Raw genomic sequence first — 23408 nt, 5'->3', positions numbered from 1 at the left:
GAAGAAGAAAAATAAAAAATAGCGGTAAGAAAGAAAAGAGAAGAAAATAACAGAAGAGATAACAGAAAATGGAGAAACGTAGCGACAATCTGGAGAAAAGTGGGTCGAAGAAGTTATGATGCAAACTTCAAGATCATGATTTGAATGAGGCAAAATAACATGCTTTTTCTCTCAAATATATTGTTATAATCATTTGTTTGAGATGTACTGTAATTATTTTCTGAATAAAAATTTAATTTGGTGTTAAAAAAAAAGTATTTTTTCAAATTTGAGTCTTGAAAAAGAGGGGGTCGTCTTACAATCAGGGACGTCTTATATTCGGGTCAATACGGTATTCCTTCCCCCGTCCAACAACATCCCCAGTTGAGGTCAACAGCTCCCCACCTGCACTGTAAACAGTGTTGGCAGAGTACTGCTAAGGGCTGTACCACCAGAGCAGCTGCAAGTAAGTCAGACTTGTTTCCAGTGCTTGTTGGACTCTGGCAGGGCTGCCCTATGTCACCGGTTTTGTTCATAATCTGTATGGACAGGAGTTTTAGGTATAGTCAGATTCTAGAGTGGGTCCAGTTTGAGAACCACAGGATTTCATCTCTGCTTTTTGCAGATGATGATGTCCTGTGGATGTAATCAGGGCAGAACCTTCAGCATGTGTTGGGGTGGTTTGCAAGAGTGCAAAGCGGATGAGAATCACCACTTCCAAATCTGAGACCATGGTTCTAGACTGAAAAGGGTGGTATGCCCTCTCCACGTAGGTGGAGAGGTCCTGTCTAAAGGTGAGGAGTTCAAGTATTTCTGGGTCTTGTTCACGAGTGAGGAAAAGATGGATTGTGAGATTGACAGATGGATTGGTGCAGCATCCGTAGTTATGCGTTCAGTGGGGTGAAGGAGCTGAGTTAAAGGCGAAGTTCTCGATTTACCGGTCGATCTACTTTCCCACCCTCACTATGGTCATGAACTTTGGGTAATGACAGAAAGGACAACATTGAGGTTACAAGCGACCGAAATGAGTTTTTTCTGTAGCGTGGCTGGATAGGGTGAGGAGCTCCGTCATTCTGAGGAACTCTGCTCCTTCAAATCGAGAGGAGTACATCTGAGGCGGCTTGGGCATCTCTATTGGATGCTCCCTGGATGCCTCCTTGGGGAGGTGGCATGTCCCACCAGGGCACACCTACTTTCCTCACTCCACTCTCATTACTCTGCATGAATATTGTGAGTGACCGATCTGGTTTAGCATGAGGACACCAATATTTTCTACAAAAAGGGGTTTTATCGCCCCCCTCCCAAAAAAAAATCATACTGACCTGACACACATCAATCAAAGGGAACTTATAAACTGGCTGATCAGACCAGTCTCACACATATGGAAAACTAATACTTGCAGACAATGCAAACAAAAGGCAATTAGTTACTAGTTATTAGTTAGTACTTCAACTTACTAATAAAACACAAAATTAAGTAAATAACCAAAAATTCAAAGAAAAAAGAAAATATTTAACACCAATGACTTTATAATTCCCCCCATGATGCAGTTGATCTCGGTATGGCCCCAATTTCTTCACATGAAACAGCTGCATCAAGAGCCAGTGACCCTCAGCCAATGAATTTCTGCTTTCTGTTATTTGGCATTACATAAATAGAGTTGTGATAAATTGGGCTAAATTGGATTATTGATTAATTTAAAAGATTCGGATTTAATTGAAACATAGTTGGATTATTGTTGGAATGTATAACCTGCAATGACCTTGTTTATCTTCTTTGTAAAGTTCCTGGAGATTACTTGTGGTTGAGAGCTAAACACTAAAACTGAATTGAATTTAAAAGTCAGTCATGCTGATGGTAATTAAATTGGGGAGATGATGGACGAAACTGAAGTAGAATGTTGACATTATATTTGACAGTGATCTGACAAGCGTTTCCTGAGAGCAGAAGATTAATCCTAACATATTTCATCCCATTCTGTCGTCATACACAAAAGATCAAGGGCATTAATCTTCATCTCAAGTCTTTACATGAGTCAAACTGTTACGAGTTGCCATTACTAACCAGCAGCGAGACAGGGTTACTGTATCTTTAGCACGCAGCAGTTAGTAGTTGCTGTTTTTTGCCTGTTTTGTTTCCCACTCTGAGTCAGGGAGCTAGTGGTGGTTGCTGCTGTTGGGATAAGGACAACTAATTAGCAAGAGTGACTTTCTCTCCTCCTGAAGCAGCAAAACATCAAAGTCACTCTACTGTCCCCGAGCTCAGAGAGAGGGAAAAAAGAGAGAAGGAGAAGAGGGTTGCATTGCAGGATGAAGGGAGGAAGAGTGTTTGGGGGGAGGATTAGAAAGCCTGGTTAACATGAAGTTAGAACACTTTGGATGGATGCCTTGTGAAGTGGATATCTCTGCATAGCCACTCTGTTTTTGATAGGTTTCCTTGTAAAGTGAGGTTTCTTGGGGTTTTCTGTTTCTGTCCTTGATATGTCATAACATTTTTAATGAGAAATTTGAGAGTCAAAGAGAGCTTGGAGATGCATATTTTTTCAGTATAATTGTCTCCTGAAGCAAATATTGAAGCACTGTGATAATGATTGTGAAATTGGGGCTGCACATCTAGAAAAGTTGGGAAGTTTCCTAAAAAAAAACAACCTTTGAACCTTTGATAGACACAAATATCAGGACAATTAACCTCATTGTTTGTAGAATATTTAAATAAATTGAAATTATGAAGTCAAAACACTCAGAAAAGATTAAAGATTGGAAACGTAAAACTATTCCGGATGATTCTACAACCTCCTGATGAACGTTCAAAAGGTGAGGGTGTTGGAAATGGTGATAAAAGGAGCATCTACTGAAGGTTTAAACAGTTTTTCAGACTGTTCACTCGCTCACTCAACAGTTAATATCATCACTTCCCAAAAGATAAAAAAATAAAATTAAAGGTAGAGGGATAGTTAACATTTCTCTGCCAGCGCTATTGTTGTCATCAGGTTCATGCTTTCTTTATATATTCTAAAGTTGCTTTGTGCTGCGTTGTTCATGCATTGGTTAAAGGCTCACTCAAACTAACAAATTAGATTCAGGTTTGTCTAGCATTGTAGAAAACTCCCCAATGTGTCAGGAAATTGGGTTTTTCACAGCATGGGCATAAGGATCAATATTAACAGCTGCTCACAGAATATAATGCACATGATTTTTTTTTTTTTTATATTTAGATATCTGGCATCTGAAACTATAATTCTGGATAAAAGAGAGATACAAACACAAGAGTGAGAGGTTCCAAATCTGGACCAGCAGAAGCATTTGCGGGCGGGTGAGGAGTACGATGGCCGCCGATGAATCACACAAGTTCTAATCGCGTTATGCCGACACCTTGGTGACAGCGCTATAGCTCTCTTTCTCTGCCATCTCTTCTCTTCCCGCCTAATGATTATAGATTGGCCATTCTCCTCCATTTCTGTATTGCCGCCAGTGTGTTGGATATAGAAAAGCCTCCAACATGCACACATCCACTTTGACTTTATGTCGTACGTGAGTGTGTTTGTGTGCACGTTCGTGTCTCAGGCCGTGCAGACGGCATGAAAAATAAATGGGTTTCATATGTTGTGCCCTGCGCTTTGATCCATCAGATCTGTATCGTGTTGAAGCAGAAGTTGGGCCTAAACACACAGATTTCTCTGCTGTTTCTTTCACTCACTTCTACATGTTGGTGTAAAGTTTTGAGTAATTACTTTTTTGGATGTTTTAAACAAAAAAAAAGAAACAAAGTCGTTTTTCTTTTCTTGGGTTAGAAAAAGTTTCTGACCGTATTAAGTGTGAATTATATTACAAAACAAAAATCGCTAAAAGTATCAGAGTAGAGATCATTCTCACCCTTCGTTAGTTAATGCATTATAAAGCAGGCTAAAAAATAATGTTCTTTACACTAATTTTGGAAAACCTTGCAAAGGTCTTTGTGTGTTAACAAGTCAATGTGAAGGCCACGGCATTCTACATCCTAATTTGGTTTCCAATCACCACTCCCAAATCAATGTTTATCCTCTTTCCCCCCCATCTTTACTGAGTAGTGATGAAGCTCTGGTGGAAATGGAAATCGGGAATCGATTGTACCTACAGGGCACCAGATATTTGGAGTTTGTGAAGAAACCTTTAGCCTTAATGATATAATTGTAAATGTTTCACGTCTTGTCTCATTACCAAAAGACACAAATAATATGTTTTTCATAGGTCAGACATTTTACACATCCTGCATAGGGATGTGTAATATTGAGCCACAAAAGGGAGCTTTGAGGTGTTACGTTGGTGCTGCGTGTGGCGGCAGAGCTCATCAAACATACGCAGTGCTGTTTGATTTTTTTATTTTTTTTAAACCTTTCATTCATCTTGTCAAGATAAAACAGAGATGAGTACAGACAAAATAATGAAATGGAGCAGAGCAGAAGATATTGCGAGATCTCCCATTGAGTGTGACAGGAGACTGACAGAAGTCAAAATCGATGGCATCTCTTGTTCAAAGGCAGCGCCCCCTGTGTTGTCAAACAGATGAGAAAGCATTATTTGCTTGTTTTCCCCCTGCTTTTTGATGGAAGGCCATGTTTAAGCTAGTTCCTCTCACCTTGAGCGCACCCATGCTGTCATGGGAAGTTTGGTTTTCATTCTTTTTTTACTGCATGAAAAGATTTTGTTCCTTATCTCAACCAATTCACATTGTATCAATCTTTTATTCGTCTCGTGGATAAATACATTTGCCAAACATCCTCTCATCCATTAGGTTAAAATTCTCTGACTTTGGATTAACTGAGCAGCAGCATAAGCAGAAAGTCCTGTACCTTCCTATTCCCAGCAACCTCTTCCAGTTATTCTGGGAGGAAACCAGGGACCTTCCCAAGGCAGCTGACAGAAATTATCGTTTCATCATGTCCTGAGATTGCCTTGAAGCCTTCTTGCAGTTGGATATGTTTGGACCACCTCCCCGGAGAGGCATCGAGGAGGCACCCTAACCGAATGCACACCCACCATACAAAGGAAACCAATTTCAGCTTGAATCCGCAGTCACGTTCTTTCAGTCACTATCGACAGTTTGTGACTATGGTTGAGGGTATCAGAACAGATCAACATGGAGACAGACAGCCTTGCATTTGGGCTAAATTCTCTCTCATCCCCACAACATGGTGGTACAGTCTGCATCACTGCACACACAACACAGATCCACCTGAGGATCGTGGAAAAAGAACCAATAGGATCACATCATGTCCAAAAAGCATAGATGGGATACTGAGGCCACCAGACTGGCCTCCTTCCACTCCTCAGTTGTGCCAGGACATTCTCTCTATTAAAAGTCTAATAAAGATATTAACAGAATCATTCCTGAGGGACACACTCACTGACTCCGATTCCCACCTTGAAAAAATCTAACTTACTTTTAGCAATGTGGACTAAACTTGTGCTCTGTATTTAAAGGGACAGAATTGCCTGTAACAGCTGATACAGTATCCTATACTCCTGGAGCGACCCCCCGAGGGGACACGCCTGGACTAACTCCAATCATGTTCCATCTTGTTCAATCAACATCATGTTCCAGCTAGTTTTCATGTATTTTTTTCAAAGCTTCTGCCCTCTGTATGATATAACACAAGGTGTTCTTTGTTAGCAGTGTTGTCATGCACTGATCTGTCCAATATCTGACACGAGAAGCCATGAAATTGCAGAGAATCAGCAGAGTGGAGGAATCTTACTAGAATCAGTCGCAGGATTTATCATGTTGGAGACCAGGGTATTACTTCTACACGATGTTGGATTCAAACTGCTCAGTGAGGATTTTGAAAAATGACATGGATATGGCTATACAATGGTTTGACTTAAAACTGTGGAAAAAAAAGGCTGTCTTGTGCTACATGTCCGTCTGTGAGGAATAATGCAACCATCCAACCTCTCTACCCTCATAATAATGATAATAATAATAATGATAATGCAAATAATAATTAGTATTATTATTATTAGGGCCCGAGCACTTACAGTGCGAAGGCCCAATGGTATCTGTAGGAATTTTCCTTTTTTTCTTTTTTTTTTTTTTTTTCCGACGAAAGGAGGGCCTTTTTGCCCCCCTAAATGTGCCCCAAAAGTCACCAAATTTTGCACGCAAGCCCGGCCTGGCGAAACATTTGATATTTAATGGTTTGCATTAATAGGCGTGGCAAAATGGCTCAACAGCGCCCCCTAGAAAACTTTGTGCCTCAAGCCCAACAATACGGTTTGACGTACATGCACCAAAATCGGTACACACCTGTATCATGTCGCAACTTAAAGAAAAGTCTCTTGGCGCCATGGCCGAAACGAACAGGAAGTCGGCCATTTTTATTTAATTTATTTATTTTTTTATTTATTTAAGTAATTTTGGTGAAATTTATGCCATTCCTTCGGCAGTTAATACGGCCCGAACCGTAACGTGCACCCAGGTGTGTTATACATCAAAATGTGCATATCCATCCTGCGACAATTACTTTTCTCAGTCAAAAGCGTTACCGTGGCGACGATAGACGTCAAAAAGCCATAACTTTTGAATGGTTTGATATAGAGAGTCGTGGCTAGCGTCATCCACTAAATGTCCAGGCCTGAAGACATCTACATGCAAGTCATACACGCGCTTCCACTGCAGCACGCCTGAACGTGCACACGGGTGCGAGGGCCCGTTCATCGCTGCTTGCAACTTTAATTATTATTATTATTATTAAATATATTTCATGTCATATATAACAAAATATTATAATGACTTGGATTTATATAGCGCCCTTCTAGGCACCCAGAGCGCTTTACAGAAATCATTATTCATTCATACACATCCTCACCAGTGGTGGTAAACTACATCTGTAGCCACACCTGCCCTGGGGCAGACTGACGGAAGCGTGGCTGCCATATCGCGCCTAACGGCCCCTCCGACCACCACCAACATTCATACACATTCAAAGACATTCACACGGGGCAAGGTGGGTAAGGTGTCTTGCCCAAGGACATTCCGACCTTCCGATCATTGGACGACCCGCTCTACCACCTGAGCTACTGCCGCCCCTATTGAAAGCCACCGGCTAATTTGTGTATCACCGATATATTTTCAATTTTTAGCAGTTACAGAAACACTTAAAAATGGGTTCAGCTTTTGCTGTGTTAATGTGTTTGGGACTTTGCAAATCATTGTGTAAAATATCTCAAGCAAGCTAGTTTTAGCTTAATTTGCTCCTTCATCTGTATCTCTCTGGGGCTTTTTTTCTGATAATCCTTTCGCATCACACCAAGTCTTTCCATCTTTTCCAAACTCACTCATGCCACCGAATGTGTGCACACATGTCAGGCCCTGTATGTTTTTCTACAGGTTACGGTCTATTAAAGGGCAAGTTCACGTAGGACCAATAGAGCAGAAGAGTGTGATTTTTAAGTGCTATCGTCTTGGGGTCCTAATTAACAAGTTTGGAAGCTTATAAAACTCTTAGTTTCCAAAATGTTGAGCTAATTTGGACCTTTTCCAGTTATCTAGTCTTATTTAGTCTGATAACCAGCTGTCTATTCATTATTGACTCAACAGTCTCTATTTGGCTTATGTGTCAATGAACAAGCCATGTACTTATATGTGAAGTTAATTAGTTGATGATGGAGTCCTTGTAAACTTTACACTATACCGTCTGTCTGAATTAATAAGAACTGCTCATTACTTACGTCACCACTCATTGTCGTCTTTAAGTTGCTTGTAGGGAAAGCAGTTACCGTTGTTTGCTTGTCTTTGTTTACAGTTTATTTTTCGGAAAAATTTTAATTTAAAGTTGGCAACAAAACTAAAAGGGAGGGGGGGACTTTCTTTTGGACAAGACAACAGATGGCTTTTAATCAAAATTCCAACAGAGTCTTGGGAGAATCCAATATCATCTCCTTTTTGTTGTTCTTTATCAACAGCCTCCCATTCGAATAAAGACTGTTGTGGATTGTTAGATTTACATTTTTGTGGCTGATATAGATGATCTTCAGATTTAATCATTGCATTCGCTTATGTGCTTTCTCTCTTTCTATCTATCTCTCTATAATCTGTAAAAAAAAAAAAAAAAAAATAATTAATCCAGATTTCACATCTGCTCACAAACAAAGGTCCCCTTCCCAATTCTTTCCCTTGAAATTAGAAACAAGTGGAAGAATGGATGAGTTAAGACAGAGACTTATAAAGAGACACATAAAGCTGACTGTCAGTGCCAGTGTGTTACACTGATTAATCTCACTCTGCACACAGCCTTTTTATGTACAAAAACCAAAACATGTATGGTCTCTGACATGTTCAGACGTTCCCATGATTTACCATCTCCCCAGCATGTCCCAGTTCACCAAACCTATAAGCCCATATAATGGATTTTAAGAGCCTCATTATTACACCCATTGTCCTCAGGGTGCAGAAGACCTCTGCCATTAAATTCTATTAGGACCAAGGTTATCCAGGGACGTGTCTGTTATCGTGAAATGATGTGGCCTGCCAGAGGTTGAAGTGCTGGCCTGATGGATGTGTCAACACAACAGAAACGTCACAGACATGGTTAGAAAGATTGAATGAGAGAAACGGAGTAAATGAGGAATGGGATAAAAAAAAAGATGAATAGGGGGAGGAGTACTAAAATTGGTCCTCGGTGAGAAGCAGTAACAAGTGCCTTTTCTAACGTTGGGAGACGGATAAAGGATAAAGATTACTTGGCTAGCAGACACTATGTCCAGATTGATTTACATGTCTCTAGCATTGATTACACTCCCCCATGTTGGGAATTTACCTTCTCTGCACAAAGGATGACTGATAAAGTGATTATCAGAAAACTCTTCTGTGCATGCTGACTCTGGTTGTGTTTATGCTGTTGTGTTTTTGAAAGGTCCCCAATGTGGAGAGAAAAGTGATAAGCAGAGCGAGATGAAAGTAACTGAGGGGATTACTTCTTTTTCGGCTCAGCAACTTTAACTAGAATTGAATCATATGAATATGATTTTATTTTGTATTTGTCTTGCTCTTGCGCTCAGTTGTGAGAGATAACACAGTTGCTCGCACATGCTCTTCACCTTACCAAGCACCTTTAAATCCATCACCTCAAGCCTGTCTTTGCAAATTCCTAAACCGATTTTTGATAAGCAGGTTCTCCCAGAAACACATGTTAATAGCTTTTTGAACAAGTGATGGTGCCCTGCATGACAAGTGGAGTTGAGGCATTGCTCCTGTTGGCTAATGTCTCTCTACTGCAGCGGTAAGGAGTAGTGTGTTTGCCCTTGAACATTATGTCCTTCCCTTCTGGGTGCAAAGACTGACATGCAGCAGTCTGCAGCTTCTAACCTCCTTACCATTAACATGCATGTCTGAGCACTTACACACAGATGTACTAGTACCCACCAGCTTGGCCTCCCCCCTGTAACTGGCAGAAAACACAGATTCTGTCCTACTGGCTCACTGACCGACATACGGATAGATGGATGGAGGTGGCTCATGGCTTGCCATGATCAGTGGTGTGTGTACAGTCTGTGTGCTTCATGTGGTAACGTGTCCACATGTCACAACTATGAATGGATGACAAGCTGAATGATTTTGTCTGTGAGCCAATGGCCAAGCTGTGCCACGTCCTCCCCTTCTGCTCACTTGCAGTTGTTCCCTCATCCACTTCTCTCCAGGCGTTTCCCCATCTATATGTTACTTTTTCTTCACCCATATGTTGTCTTTTCACCTCTTTCTGCAATATTGATTTTCAGTTTAGCATTTTGTTTTTTAACCAAAGTTAGATTCAAACAAATGTTAAATATTGAAAGACTACCTCTGCTCATATATTCTGATGGAAGATGAATATTACATGTTGAAATCATCAGTGGAATAAAATAGTGTGTAAAAAGGCCAACACATTCTGTTTCCAAAAGTCAGTTTTCAATGCAGGGAATACCTCAGGGAACGACTCCGGTTACCATTTATCTCTCCACGCCAGTAACTGACATATTGGCTTAACTAATAGTAAACAGTGGAAGAAAAACATAATTTTACAATGCTGATTTTCCAACAAGTTCAAGGACTACCTGAGGAGGTTGAAGGGGAGACACGGGGGGAAAAAAAAGCATCCAACTTCAAAATATAAGGCGTGTGTTAAAGTCAAACATTCAACTTCCCTTACTCTACTGTAGCTGCTTTTTTATGCATGAAAGGTAAACTTGGCTAAGAAAAAAGGCTTTTGTTAGCTTTTAAAATACACAATGAATTAATAATAAAAATGTTGTTGCACAAAGTCTTGAAGAGAGTTTCCATGTTTCCATGACAACACATCCTACCAGTGATATCTTACCAGCTTCTGAAACTCTCCACATCCAAAAGTGACCAAGCATCAATAATTGATAAGTTAGGTGTGAGAACATCAAATTTGCCAATTTTAAGACAAAAACATGTTTTTGTAAAACCCTTATTTTGCCAAGTTGTTGAGATGTTAAAATCCCATAAAGATGAAGTAATTTGTAGAAATCTTCAAAGAAAAATACAAGTAGACCACATTTCTGGTCAATGATCAGTGACACGCTGTTTTTCATCATTCATAGCTTTAGAGAGACTCAGAAATATAGCAAAAATGATGATGTTTTTCTTTTTTCTTTCTTTTTTTGTGGTCAGCTAGATATGGCACAGCCATCTAGGTGAAGCGGTCTCTTATGCACCAACCCATGTTGTTTTAAATAACTACACGTGAGGCCGAGGGGTAGTGGAGTGGGGGGGATCAAGCATTGCCCTGCCACTTGCTTACCCTCTTGCACAGACACACTCACAACCCTGACCTTTTTCTCTTTACTCTTCCTCATGCTGAGATTTATGTGTCATATTTTTGTCCCCTCCTACATTAAGTCCCATCTCTGTTTAGTTTTTTTCTTTCCATCCAGCAGTTTTTGGATGCACTGTGGTCTCCATGTTAGTAAAGCCACCATTGTTTTTATCCGACACACATGGCTGCCCCGTTGACTTTGATCCTCAGATTTTCGCATCGAGGGAGTAGGGACCATTCACTCACATGACTGGGAGAGGTGACAGAAATGTCTGTGTTTTCCCCCTGTGTGCGCGAGAGAAAGACATAGTGCAAGGTGGAATAAGTGGTAAGTGAGAGCTGACAGAGCCTGTGATCCAATATTCTCCCCTTTGAGCTTTTAGGCTTGTTCTTCTGCGCGGTTGCTCTGTGACATGTGTGGCATCAGTCTAATCTCTTTGTGTCTTTGTTGTCATGAGCCTTTCCGTAATCTTCTGTCCTCTGTTGCTGGACTGTTAGCCATGGCAATGTCACCATTCATTTGTTTGCTCATCCATTCAGTCATTCAGGTCCAAGGCTGTGATTTAACGTATCAATAACCTGCTGATGGAGCTATGCTAAACTTGTCCTCCTCCGAATTTGGAGTGGCGTCAGTTATTGCCTCATTTATTTGGAAAGCTCAAGTCATTCCAGTCCTTCTCTCCTCTATCTTGTATGCTGCTTTTCTCTGATGATATATCACCCCGACCTGTCTAACAGGAAACTGTAAATCACATTAGCCATACTTGTAAACATAACGGTTAAAGCCAAGGTTTGAGAAAGTAGTTCTCAAGGATTTCTGTTATTTATCACAAATCTTCAGTTTGAAGATTCAGGAGACCTCTTATGTAGGGGCCATCATAGCTACAGTCAGCAGCACATCTGGTCGATAACAACTGAGTCATTTAATTAAGCACTGTTGGTTGACAACCAGTCACTACTTATCAGCTTATTCTCTAACAAGCTCTAGTTCTTATGTTTTTTAGTATATTCAGTCCTCAACAAAAACCATACCTTGCATTCAGCAATGGATTCCTGTGTGGCGTCTTTTTTTTTTCCTTTCTTTTTTTTTTTTACCAAACTGGCTGTTCAATGTGTGGCCAAACACATGAGGGAAAAAAAAAACTAGAAAATATCTTATCCACTCATGCCAATCTGTATATATAAGTGTGTGTGTGTTGCTGAGCGGTGTTCAAGTGGCCACTTCTGTAATAGAGGCTTAAGAAAGTTGTATGGAGATATGGCAACTGGATAGAAATGTCTGCAATCACAGATGTGAAACTTAATGAGAGCATGTTATATTCAGGAGTCAGGCCAAGACAAAATATGGCCACCTGGAACTTTAAAGTCACGAAGGAGTCGGATGTGCATATTTTGAGGCTTTGATGTGAAGTGAGATAACATGCAGTAGCTGTAAAATAATGCATTCATCAATAGAGAACAGACAGTGACTACTTTAGCAGGTAAGAGAAAGGGAAATGTAAATGTATTTCTTGAGTAATTTCTTTAAATTGATAATCCCGGGCTGTTTAATTAAACTTTTTCTACTGTTTATTATTAGAACGAGCATGGGTAGATTTGCATAAATCTGTTAATCAACAGCTAATCTTGTATGAGGCAGGCAGTTTTAAAGTTGACTCTTAACATTAAGCCTCATCTCTCTCATTTCAATTAAATAAAATGAGGCGCTCAGGGTAAGCTTTGAAAGCCAACTGCTGGATTTGTGGCATTTTGGCAGCTAATTTTTCCCAGAGACCTGGTTAGTATCAGCCTCTCTGCAAGGAGCCCCACTGTTAGCAAGCCTCCACGGGCTTGTTGTTAGCAACACGTCTCACCTTTAAGTGTGAAAGTGTTGCACTGCTGATAAAACTCATTAATGCCTGGATTAACCCTGATTAGCTGAGGTTTTTCCCAGTGATACTAGAAGCTTGTGCTAATTGTACATTTACCACTTCACCCCTTTTAGACAAACGGTGTCCATAGTGTTATCTTTTTTTTTAACTGTAAGCTTTTTTTTCTTTTTGTTAAGCCTCGGTTAGACTGTGCTCTGTTTTCAGTGACTAAATCTTTTTTAGCTCAGTGTTTTCTGCAAGTCCGTGGTCAGAATTCTCATGTCATACAGAAGCAAACACAGATGCTTAATAGATGCTGAAGGAAAAGTGGCAGATCATGTAGAGTTGGTAAAGATGTGAGCGTCAAATAAGTTGGTACTTCAACTGAAAGTCACAGTTTTGAATTTAAATATGTTGACGTGATGAAAGAACTTCGGCAATCGAGAAAATAAGTCTAATCAAAATCTTGGGATCACTGAGTCTACACCAACATAAAATACTTAATATAAAATGCCATACATGTGGATCTATATCAGCTGAGAGCTAGAAACAAGATGCTTCAGAGACATCATAAAGGGAAAAGATGTATTAAAGAGAAACTGATGTTATACTAAAACAATTGTAAGTACTTGGTACCTTTCACACATTAACTATCCCTCTGCTTTTCCAATAATAGTAGTGCAAAAATATAGAGTTAAATGTACTCAGTCGAACAATATTTTCTTACTAACTGCAGCTACATGCAAACATCGAGTGGGTGTAACTTCTCTTCTTTGAGGATGCTGATTGATTTTCTTGAGGTTTTATTGTACACCACAAGTTGTGTTTGAACATGAGTGGGAAATAGCGTGGTGATGTTTTTCACTCTCAAGGTAGATTACAAATCAAAGTTTGCCAACGGATCAGAATATGGACTTGATTACATAGGAACGTTCATAAAGCCCAGCAACATTGAGTGTGACGTTGAAGCAATGTGAAGGCTGTCACAGGCATAGTCAGGCTGACATTGATGAGACGGAGTCGAGACAGGAAAGCCTTAAACTCACGCGTTCTTTTCATCCACATCCTTGTCAGGAAAAGTCGAACTCTGAGGGTGCAGGGGAAGATGGACGAGAAATGTGGTGGAGCAGGGTGGCAGATAACGGAGAGGAGAGCAGAAGTGCAGAGGGCAGAGGATTAGTGGTGGCTTCTGTCACCGTGGGTTCCTTGCCGATTTTCCGTATCAGCTGGTCATGCTGACAACAATTTCTAGAGATGCTGACACAAGTCCAAACTGATCAACTCAGTCGTGGTAAAATGTAGTTTTTGCGGGTCTCAAAGGGCACTAAAAATGCCTCTCTGTGGCTCTGTAAGCAAAATAAAGAAAGAAGTGTGGAACTTTGACAGAGGAAAGGAAAGTGGACAGAAATGTTGAAGCAAAAATGTTGAAGCAAACCAAAGGTTTTCCATCTGAGTTATCAATGAATACAAAAGCAGGATCGTTCTGGTTAATCAGTACTATTCAGATCCTTGCCTACAAAGATTTTGATTTCAATATTCTAGGTACTTAAACAGTTAGAGAGAGATTGCCATTAGAGGTGGTAGATAAGGTCAGAACGTTTAAAGGAATTTAACTGTGATGATGTTGCATTATTAAAATCTTTTTTCTGCATTTTCTCCTCTCTTTGCCTCTGTCTATCCCTCTCTCTTTCAGGTGGAGCGAGAAATAGCTATACTGAAGCTCATAGAACACCCGCATGTTTTAAAGCTACATGATGTCTACGAAAATAAAAAATACTTGTGAGTATCAAGAGTTTGGCATGCTTTGATTTTGAGTTTGACATTCCTGCCCCTTCAAAAGGAATGTGCTGGTGTGCCCATGCTTTTAGTAACTATAAATATGTTTTTATACTATAAATATGCTGCACATACAAACGCTTGCACAATAACTTTCGATTTATTTACAAATCATATCTGTGTGCCTTTTTGGAAGTCAGAGCAGTGTTCAAAATTCATCAGATATTCTTGCCGTGCAAAGATTGCAGAAAAAAGACGATTGCCTTGGAGGGGTGGATACTCCATTAGTATTGGCATGAGGCATTTAATTTAGTTGAGCACACTAGGGGACTCCTAATAGCGGGAGGAAGCCTACATAATGTAAACACCATGACAGGCTTATCAGTGGCAACACCATTGCATTAACAAACATTATCCACGGAGAGTCTGCGGCAGCAGCTGACACACATAAATCTGTTAGCTCGCTTTAATAGTTGCGAGTGACAATCCCATCAGTCGTTTAGTCGACCTCTTGATCTAAAGAAGACTGTTTGACAACTAAATTCAATTAGTTCTCATCCAGAGTTTATGGGCAAAATGGGATTGGTCATGAAGTGCTTTACATACCATCCTTTAAGATGATCTAAAAAGTGGAAAAGAATTATAATTCCCTCCATAAATGGATTATTGAAATTGCCTTTTTAGCTTGTTGCTTCATCACTTTTGACAGATAGTCACCAGTAGTGTCACAGGAAACAAACTGCTTTACATTTGCTGCAACAATTTTGTGTCAGTGATGCAATGTTGCTCAAATTATGTTTCAGGTTTTGCTCAACTGTCTCCAGGTGGACGCCAATAATTGATTGGCTTAGAGCGTGTGTACAGCTAGTACCTTCAGAGCCTTAAAGATTTATTATTTCGCTGGCACAGACCACCCCAAACAAGCTGTTTAAGCTACCGGTATGTGTGTGTCCCTGAGTGAACCAGAGCTGACAGAGAGGGACATGGAGAGAATTTGATACCTAGCCCACTAATATTTTATTTATGGATATTACATTACTGCGAGTGAATGAACAATCATATCACATCACAATGTTTTTCATTGTGAATGAAAAATGGTCATAGAAAAGAGACTGAGAGAAAAATCTACATGAGTGCATTTGATTTGTATCAAATTACACAATGATTTACTGTGACAAGGAGGTTATTTTAAGACTCATTTCTTTATTTCTACTACACTTATTTCTGAATGTAACGTTTAGGAACCTACCACTGGGACAAAGTGAGAAAAAAAATAGCTTCAAAGCCCATTGTCATTGCATCCTTACATTCCGGTTGAAGGTTTAATTATACTTGATTATACTTGTTAGAAATGTTAGAAATATGTTATCAGAGCCATACCACCTGTTCACACGGTGTACTTTTAATACGTTTCTTCTGAAATGTCTCACTTCTGAAGCTCAAAGGGCTATTTTAAGTTATGGAAATAAAGAATTTGGAAGATTTTGAAAGAACAGATACTTTTTACAAATTTGGTTTAAAAAAAAAAGTCGGGTAAGTCAACAAAGTTGCAGTATTTGCTTTTGGGTTATAATACTTCTCCAAAAAATTAAAGGAACACTTTGAAAACACATCCGATCTTCATTGCACACTCTGCCCTGTTGTGGTGAGAGAGTTCACTCACCTCCCTGCCACACCGGCTCATCAGCTTCACGTCCCACACCTGGTTGGTCCCAGCTGCAGCTGCAGCTGCTCGTCAGCCAGCCTGCATTCAAGCTGCTCTGAGGCCTCACTCAGTGCCGGATTGTCTTTGCAGCCTGTACTACTTCCCAGGACTCTTTCTCGGATTGACGTCTTGATGTCACCTCCGGATTGACCCTGGTCACATCTTGTCTCAGTCCTGATCTTCTGCCTCAATCACGATTCCAGCTGGCCCCTCCGCGGAGCTGTCGCCTTCATCCAACACTCACTGGAATAGTGTGCCTGTTCCAGAGCACTCACTCGCCTGATTTCTGCTGGTTCCTCGATTCTTCCAAGGACAGTTATCTGCTTCCAGCTGAATAACCTTCCTGTGAAGTCCACCGGTGACACTTAATGGACAAAAAAAAAGCACGCTGGTTATCTAAACTGATACGGACTGGCTAATGGAAAGTAATAATGGAAGTCAAATGTTGCGGCCGGCGATTTATATTTCTCAGAAATTTCAAGTCAGCAACTCAAAACAGTACTCGATAGTTTGTTTGGCCCCTGCATGCTTGACGACATCGGGGCAGGCTCCTAATGAGATGACGGACATTTTCCTGGGGTTTGTCCTCCCAGATCAGAACTAGGACATCACTGAGCTCGTGGATAGTCTGAGGTGGAACCAGGTCGTGTTGGATGGACTGAAACATAATGTCCCAGAGCAGTATAGTGGATTTAAGTCAGACGAGCGGGGCCGGTCAATGGTATCAGTTCCTTCATCTGGGGACTCTTCTGGAACTGACTTGTGTGAAGGAGGATACTACACTAAATGAAGATCACGGACTGCACTGAGTCGTCTCTTCACAACACAGTGATTCAGCAACAGTGTAGTCAAAGGGTTTTTCAGACTGCTACAGGAGAGGACACACACCCCCTTTTTCCCCCTCCCTTTGCTTGTGGGCATCCTGCCCACAGAAATATACTTATAGAACCCTTTGAAGACTTAAATCATGGCTACTGCAACAATTATTTTTGCTTTGGGATTAATAAAGTATTTTTGAATTTAATTGAACCCTCCAAGAGCTGCCTTGATACTGGAGGCGAGGCATTGTTGTGTACCAGAAGGAGCCCAGAAGCCATGACGCCAGGCTAGGGTCTGACAACGGGTCAGAGGATTTCATCCCAATATCTAATGCCAGTCAGGGTTGTGTCTAGTTTTATATGCCTCCCCAGACATCACTGACCCATCACCAAACCAGTCACGTTGAATGATGGTACAGGCAGCGGCATATTCTCCTGACCCTTTCTCATGTCAGTCACACCTGCTCAGGGAGAACCTGCTCTCATCTGGGGTTTTCTTTTGTTTTGTTTTTTTCCCGCCATCGAGACAATACGTTAAATGATATATTGTAAATGTCTGATGGCAGCTCTGCAGATATTTACCTTATGTTGACACTGAAATGCTGTGGACATTCCTATGATGGAGCCTAAATGAAAATACAAAAGGGAATTAAAGCTAATTCATTTTGCAGTTTATATAGACATTGTCTTCAAGTGAAACATTTTCTTTTAACTTTTCATTTTCACTCGTGTGGCTCTTTGGCATTTACTGATTGATTATACAGATGCACGTTTCTCAGAAGTTTAACTGACTTTGTTGCCCCTCTGGTGCACCTGTAGGTATTTTCTTGAACACCAAGGCAACTGAAACGGATTATCAACCCACTCTGATACGTAACTGACCAAATCAATATTTCAGAAGTTTGACTAACTTCATGCTATACTCAGATTTAACGGGATTTCCTTGTGTGTGTGTGTGTGTGTGGAATTAACTCAATTTTGACTCCAATTTTTTGTTGTAAGAAGCACACTAGACCTTTGCTGCTTACAGACTTGATTTGAATTACATTTGATTAGATTTCAGGGTTTTCATATTCAGTGAAATTGAAAATTGCCATAATGAATGACTCGATGGAGCCCAGTTTATTTAAATAGCTTACGGCTCCAAGCACTTTGAGATTATAGAACTGCAATTTAACACTGATTACAAAGTCAGTTTCTAAACACATCATTTGAGTATATATTTTTACGTTAAAAACAAGCCTCAAAATTCATATATACCATTTACTAACCTCAAATTTAACATTGTGCCAAAAATTAAAACTTAACAATTGTAAATGAAAGGATAAAAGTTTAAAAGAATATATGGAAAGACAGTGAAAACATTTCCTTTTGTTTAATATAGTACAGACTTATTACCACCTTATTTTCCATATTCCTGCTTTTATCCAAGGCCATATAGGTTGTTGAAGCTGATCTCAGTCGATAAATGGCTCAGGAAAAGAACATATAGGACAGGAACACCTGTCCATCACAAGGCAAACATGGTCCATACACGAGTTACAGGGAGTAAAGCGGGAGTTCAGAAAAAAACTGCAGGATATTTTTATCAAAGAAAGACAAAGTTTTGTTGATTCTGCGGTTCAAGTTTGTATTTATAAGTCACAGAGCTCCTAGGGTTTTACCGTTTTATTTGGCTTTAATGAGTATATGATCTTTGGCCAATATGGTTTGCAACACCATATGTTAAAAAAATGAAGAGGTGGAAGTACTGTAAAATACCAAATAAAAGCCAGGGTGTTTATTTGCTTAAATCGCTCAAATCAACGGGCGTTTACTAGGGATCAGCGTTTATTAATTGTCTCCATTCAACCCAAATCTTATTGTGCGTCTTCGGACACTGAAGCGTTCCTCTTCAGGAATCAATCTAGCCTGCCAGCGCTATTAGCCAACGGCTTCTCGTTGTCAGCTCTGATACAACTCTTTTCCCATCACTCATATAATCTTCTGCGGCTCATGCTGGTGTCTGGCCCGCTTGTGAAGTATCCAAGCTAAGGGAAAAGAAAAAGGCAAAAAAAAGGGGGGGAAAGAGGTGAGCGCTCATCTCTTTTCTTCCTCTTTTTTTTCTCTCTTTGATGCACAAGCCGCTCAAATTCATAACACGTCATCAGTGAAGTCACTTCAAAATTGGTCACACACTATTCAATTTGTTTAAGGTGGACAGCAGTACTGGGTGTAGTTAAATTTTTTTGCTTTTGCTTTTATAAAATTCTCTGCACGTTGGAAACTAGTCAGGACTGCAGTACTTCTACTCTCTCCTTCAATGGGCATAGCTTTGTAATGTGTGCAGGATTTCATTTCTTTTTTTTTTTTAAACACATGGATATCATTGGAAATTATAAAAGCAGTGTGTGTTTCTCTAAAATCTTGAAGTACTTTTCTATGTGAATGCTTTTTTCACAGCAGTATAAATAACTTGCCAATGGCGCTGATGCAACCCCATAGAAAGATCATGGATAGTTCATTTCATCTCTGGTCGCGAGACCATGGTACACATTTTTATAAATAAATACACCTGCGAATACTGATTCTTCTGTCATTTCTGATGCCTTCAAGATCTCGTATGTTGACAGCAAAGACAAGTAACAAGTTAAATCAGCCATTCTAGGTACAGGAAGAGATATATCTTAGGTGTCCAGTTTAGACTTATACCCTTTGCTTTTATGCAATATAATTTCTCCAGGTTTCTTTGTTTGATGTTATGCACTGTAGAAGGACTATTTTGAAAAATTTCAATTTTGTCATGTATTTGTTGACAAAAGTGGAGATCCTCTGTTTCTTTTTTTCTTCTTTGGTCCTCAATATCTCGCCTTTCATGGATATTGCTTTTGTATGAAATTATCACTGCAATTACTTGCAGGCATCTTTTTTTTCTTTTTCCTCCCTTCTAGCTCTGATTTTATTCCTGTACCAATGTTTTGCAGTTACAAAAATGTATCCATAATTTTTTGATGGAGGCAGAAAGAGCACAAACTATATTGATTTTATATCAAAATAAATTCAAATGTCAGAATAACTTCCTTTTTATAAAAAAAATCTAATCTACAGGGATTTATGCTTGTCATGTTTGTAAATAAACTTTAAAAATCTGCTTATCTCTGACACTTTCCCCTCTCTTTGTGTTTCTTAGGTACCTTGTGCTAGAACATGTGTCTGGTGGTGAACTGTTTGATTACTTGGTGAAGAAAGGCCGGTTAACGCCTAAAGAAGCCAGGAAATTCTTCAGACAAATCATGTCTGCTCTGGATTTTTGCCACAGTCATTCTATATGGTACGTGATTCAATCCTTACGCAGAAAGACATGTTTCAGATGCTGCTACTGTGGATGAAATCGTTGGATGGATGGAAGTTTAAGACACATTCCTTTCTGTCCTTCACTGGAACCTTTCATTTAAATGCTATTCATTGTCAATTAATAGCAAAAATGTTAATATATTTTATATTAGTCAATAAAAATGTATATATTGTTCATATCTAAATATGAAAATGTTCCCCACCCATTAGTAAAAGAAAAAAACATGAGGCTCCACAATTTGTGTTTAATTGTCATCCACCATTGAGCAAATGATGAGCTTCTCAGTAGTGAATTCTGAAGAAAGAAAGTGAGTGTTCAGACCATTGATTTAATATGGAAATTAGAGGACTGACAACTTGTTGTTGCTTGTTTGTGGACTGTTAATGAGTGTGGCTGACATGTCAGATATATAGAGAAAGTATCATATCCTGAAATATGTGTGAATCGCTACAGATTTTTTTTTGTAGCTAGAGTTAATAAGAAATTAAGAATTTGATTAATTGGTTCATCCTTGATTTTATTTTATAAAAACAGCCAAGATATTCAAGAATAATACATTTCTGCTAATAGCTTGATAAGTTGTCTTGATAGTTATTATGGTTTGATTCTAAAATTAACGACACAACCATATCACATATTTTGTTAGATGCGCTCTAATTTGATAAATTCTTGTCTGCTTCAGGGGGTAATTTAAGTGTTTACCAGCTCGTAGACCAGAGGCAATCATATACTTCAAAAGTTAAACACGTCAGCAGGGAGTGAATTAGGGTGCTCATTTAAGTGTTTGTTTCTCACTAGAAAGTGTGTGTCTTGTACATATTCATTTATGCTCCCAAAGTTTCGAGATACTTTAGGCCCTCTCCAGAGAGTTTGTGTTGTGTTCTGGGAAAGACATCATAATATTGTTCCTAACTTTGGGGAAAGGAAACAAAGCCCACACACAAGCACTACTTGAATTTTGGAAGAGATAGTTAGATGGAAAGATATAAACTTTATAAATCCTGGAGAAATGTTGTAATTGTGGATAAATGATAACAAACTGCACTAAAAGCAAAACTATAATGTATAATAGTTTAATACATTACCTTTAAGAATAAAATTATTTTTTTTTTTTTAAAGAAAAAATGTCAGGTGATTATATATATGTATAACCGTCAATTTTATGCACGGCAGAATATTACATAAGGACCATAAAACAAAATTTTAAAAGCGCATTGACTTTTTATCATGTTCACAGATAAATATTGTATATTTCCTACTCATAGCAGGAACATAAAGTGTTAACTTAAGCCCTTACATTATCTTACATTTCATTTTGAAACACAGGATGCTTCAATCTCTTGCTATGATCTGATCTGATCTGACCATCACTCCAAAGATATTCAGTGACCTATTACATAATGGATAGAAAAGTAAATACATGTAACTTTTAAAGCTAAAAAAAAATGCACCGTAGCGCAGTTGGTAGTGCAGCCGTCTCACAGCAAGAAGGTCCTGGGTTCAATTCTCTGCCGGGGACGCTGTGGGCGCTGAAGTGCGTGTTAAGTTCCCACATGACTTCAGTGCCCACACCCTGGGTGGGGTTGGTGAAAGGGTCTTTCTGTGTGGAGTTTGCATGTTCTCCCCGTGTTCCCTTGGGTAGCAATGTGAGCTACCCTCAAAAAAACATGCGACAGTCCTGGGCTATACTGCCCCATCTGGCCAGCCGGGGCGTCAGATGGGATGGTAAGGATCTGGCCAGAATAACGTGATCCTTCCATGCGCTACGTCCGGCCAGAGAAGCCCCACCCTGTCTGGTGAAAAGAAGCGGCCTGCTCACTCCTCAGGTTAAGAAGGAGACCTGAGCTCAGTGCAGGGCCCTCCTGGGGTTGGTAGAGGGAGCAATGCCCAGGACTGTCACTTAGGTAAAGCACTGGGTGAGGAAAATGGGGAAAAAATCAGGGATAAAAATATATATATAAAAAAAAAAGATATTCAGTGACCTATTACATAATGGATAGAAAAGTAAATACATGTAACTTTTAAAGCAAAAAAAAAATGCATTTATTGTTTAAATTAGCAAAGGGATTTTTTTTGTAATAGTCCAACTTTTGAAAATCTTGTTTTACTCACTTGCTTAATCTATTTCAAAGACATGAAGTGTATTCCTGGGAACCTGAGTAAGTGCTTTGTTGTGCTTGAGATTTATTGGCTAGGCCTTGGGCTAACTTCTTTTTGCGCTCTTTGCCTGTTCTGTGGGTAAATGATCATGATTTGGCCATAGTCTAACGTTGGATGTTCATTGCACACAAGAAATGTGCTTGCATTGCACACATCCGATTCATTTTCTATGGAATACAACCATTGCCTGCGCACAGACTTTTGGGAAGGCAAGGCGTCTGGGCAGCGCGTCAAACAGTTGGGGGTTGATAAATCTTATGCAAATGAGTGTGTGGAGCGCAAGGCAGTGATCCAATCAAAGTTGACATCGATTACAGCGTAGTTCCAATGGGAAAGCTCTAGGTCCACTGTAAGTTAAAAAAAAAGGGGGATAAAAGGTCTGCTACAGGTTAATGTCAATGCCAAAACAGCAAGGAGGAAAAGGTAATCGTTGCTGTTGCAGGTTATAACAGTACATCAAACTGCCGTGCTGGCATTCTTAAGTACTGATAAAAAAGCATGTCATTCAGACGGAGTTCGTGGACCACCTGGTTGATTTCCCCATCCCGCTACTGGAACACTGGGTTCACTCAAGTGCCGGCCATCTTACTGCCACATTGACTCTCATGCAGAACAAAGTTTATATCAAGCAATACATTTATTTGTCACACGACCGACTGGCAGTTCAGCCAATGTTTAGCCGTTAACACTCATCGATAATCATCATGCTCTTCGCGAAGCAGCCAACCCTTTGTATTAATCCCGCATCAGCTAAACGCTACAGTCATATTTGAGTTTCCCATCAGGTCAACATGTTAAGCGATATGTCCGGCTGTAACTGTCTGACAGCGACTCTGCAGATATTTCAATGAGGCTCGTTTGAAGGAGCTGGGAGCAAATTCAGTGGGCGTGTTCCTGCACGGCTTGCTGATCAACATGGCTGTGCTCGAAGGAAAACGGGCTTCAAACCCGCCCTCCAGAAACCAATGGGTCACGTGACCCAATGCTTGTCCAT

The 23408-nt window shown here is 39.8% G+C and overlaps 1 protein-coding gene across 11 annotated transcripts in view; it reads left to right on the top strand.

The window, feature by feature from the left end:
• brsk2a (BR serine/threonine kinase 2a) overlaps positions 1 to 23408 on the top strand; it is a 198626-nt gene that overhangs the window by 120084 nt on the left and 55134 nt on the right. For all 11 annotated transcript variants that reach the window (XM_061721480.1, XM_061721479.1, XM_061721473.1 and 8 more), the window contains exons 3-4: positions 14315 to 14400; positions 20090 to 20230. In XM_061721480.1, the coding sequence (XP_061577464.1) occupies positions 14315 to 14400; positions 20090 to 20230 (227 nt within the window). The remainder of the gene's footprint in view (positions 1 to 14314; positions 14401 to 20089; positions 20231 to 23408) is intronic.

This window comes from Cololabis saira, chromosome 5 (genome assembly GCF_033807715.1).
Source record: "Cololabis saira isolate AMF1-May2022 chromosome 5, fColSai1.1, whole genome shotgun sequence".
Lineage (NCBI taxonomy): Eukaryota > Metazoa > Chordata > Actinopteri > Beloniformes > Belonidae > Cololabis > Cololabis saira.
This window is presented reverse-complemented; position numbering and strand designations above follow the sequence as displayed.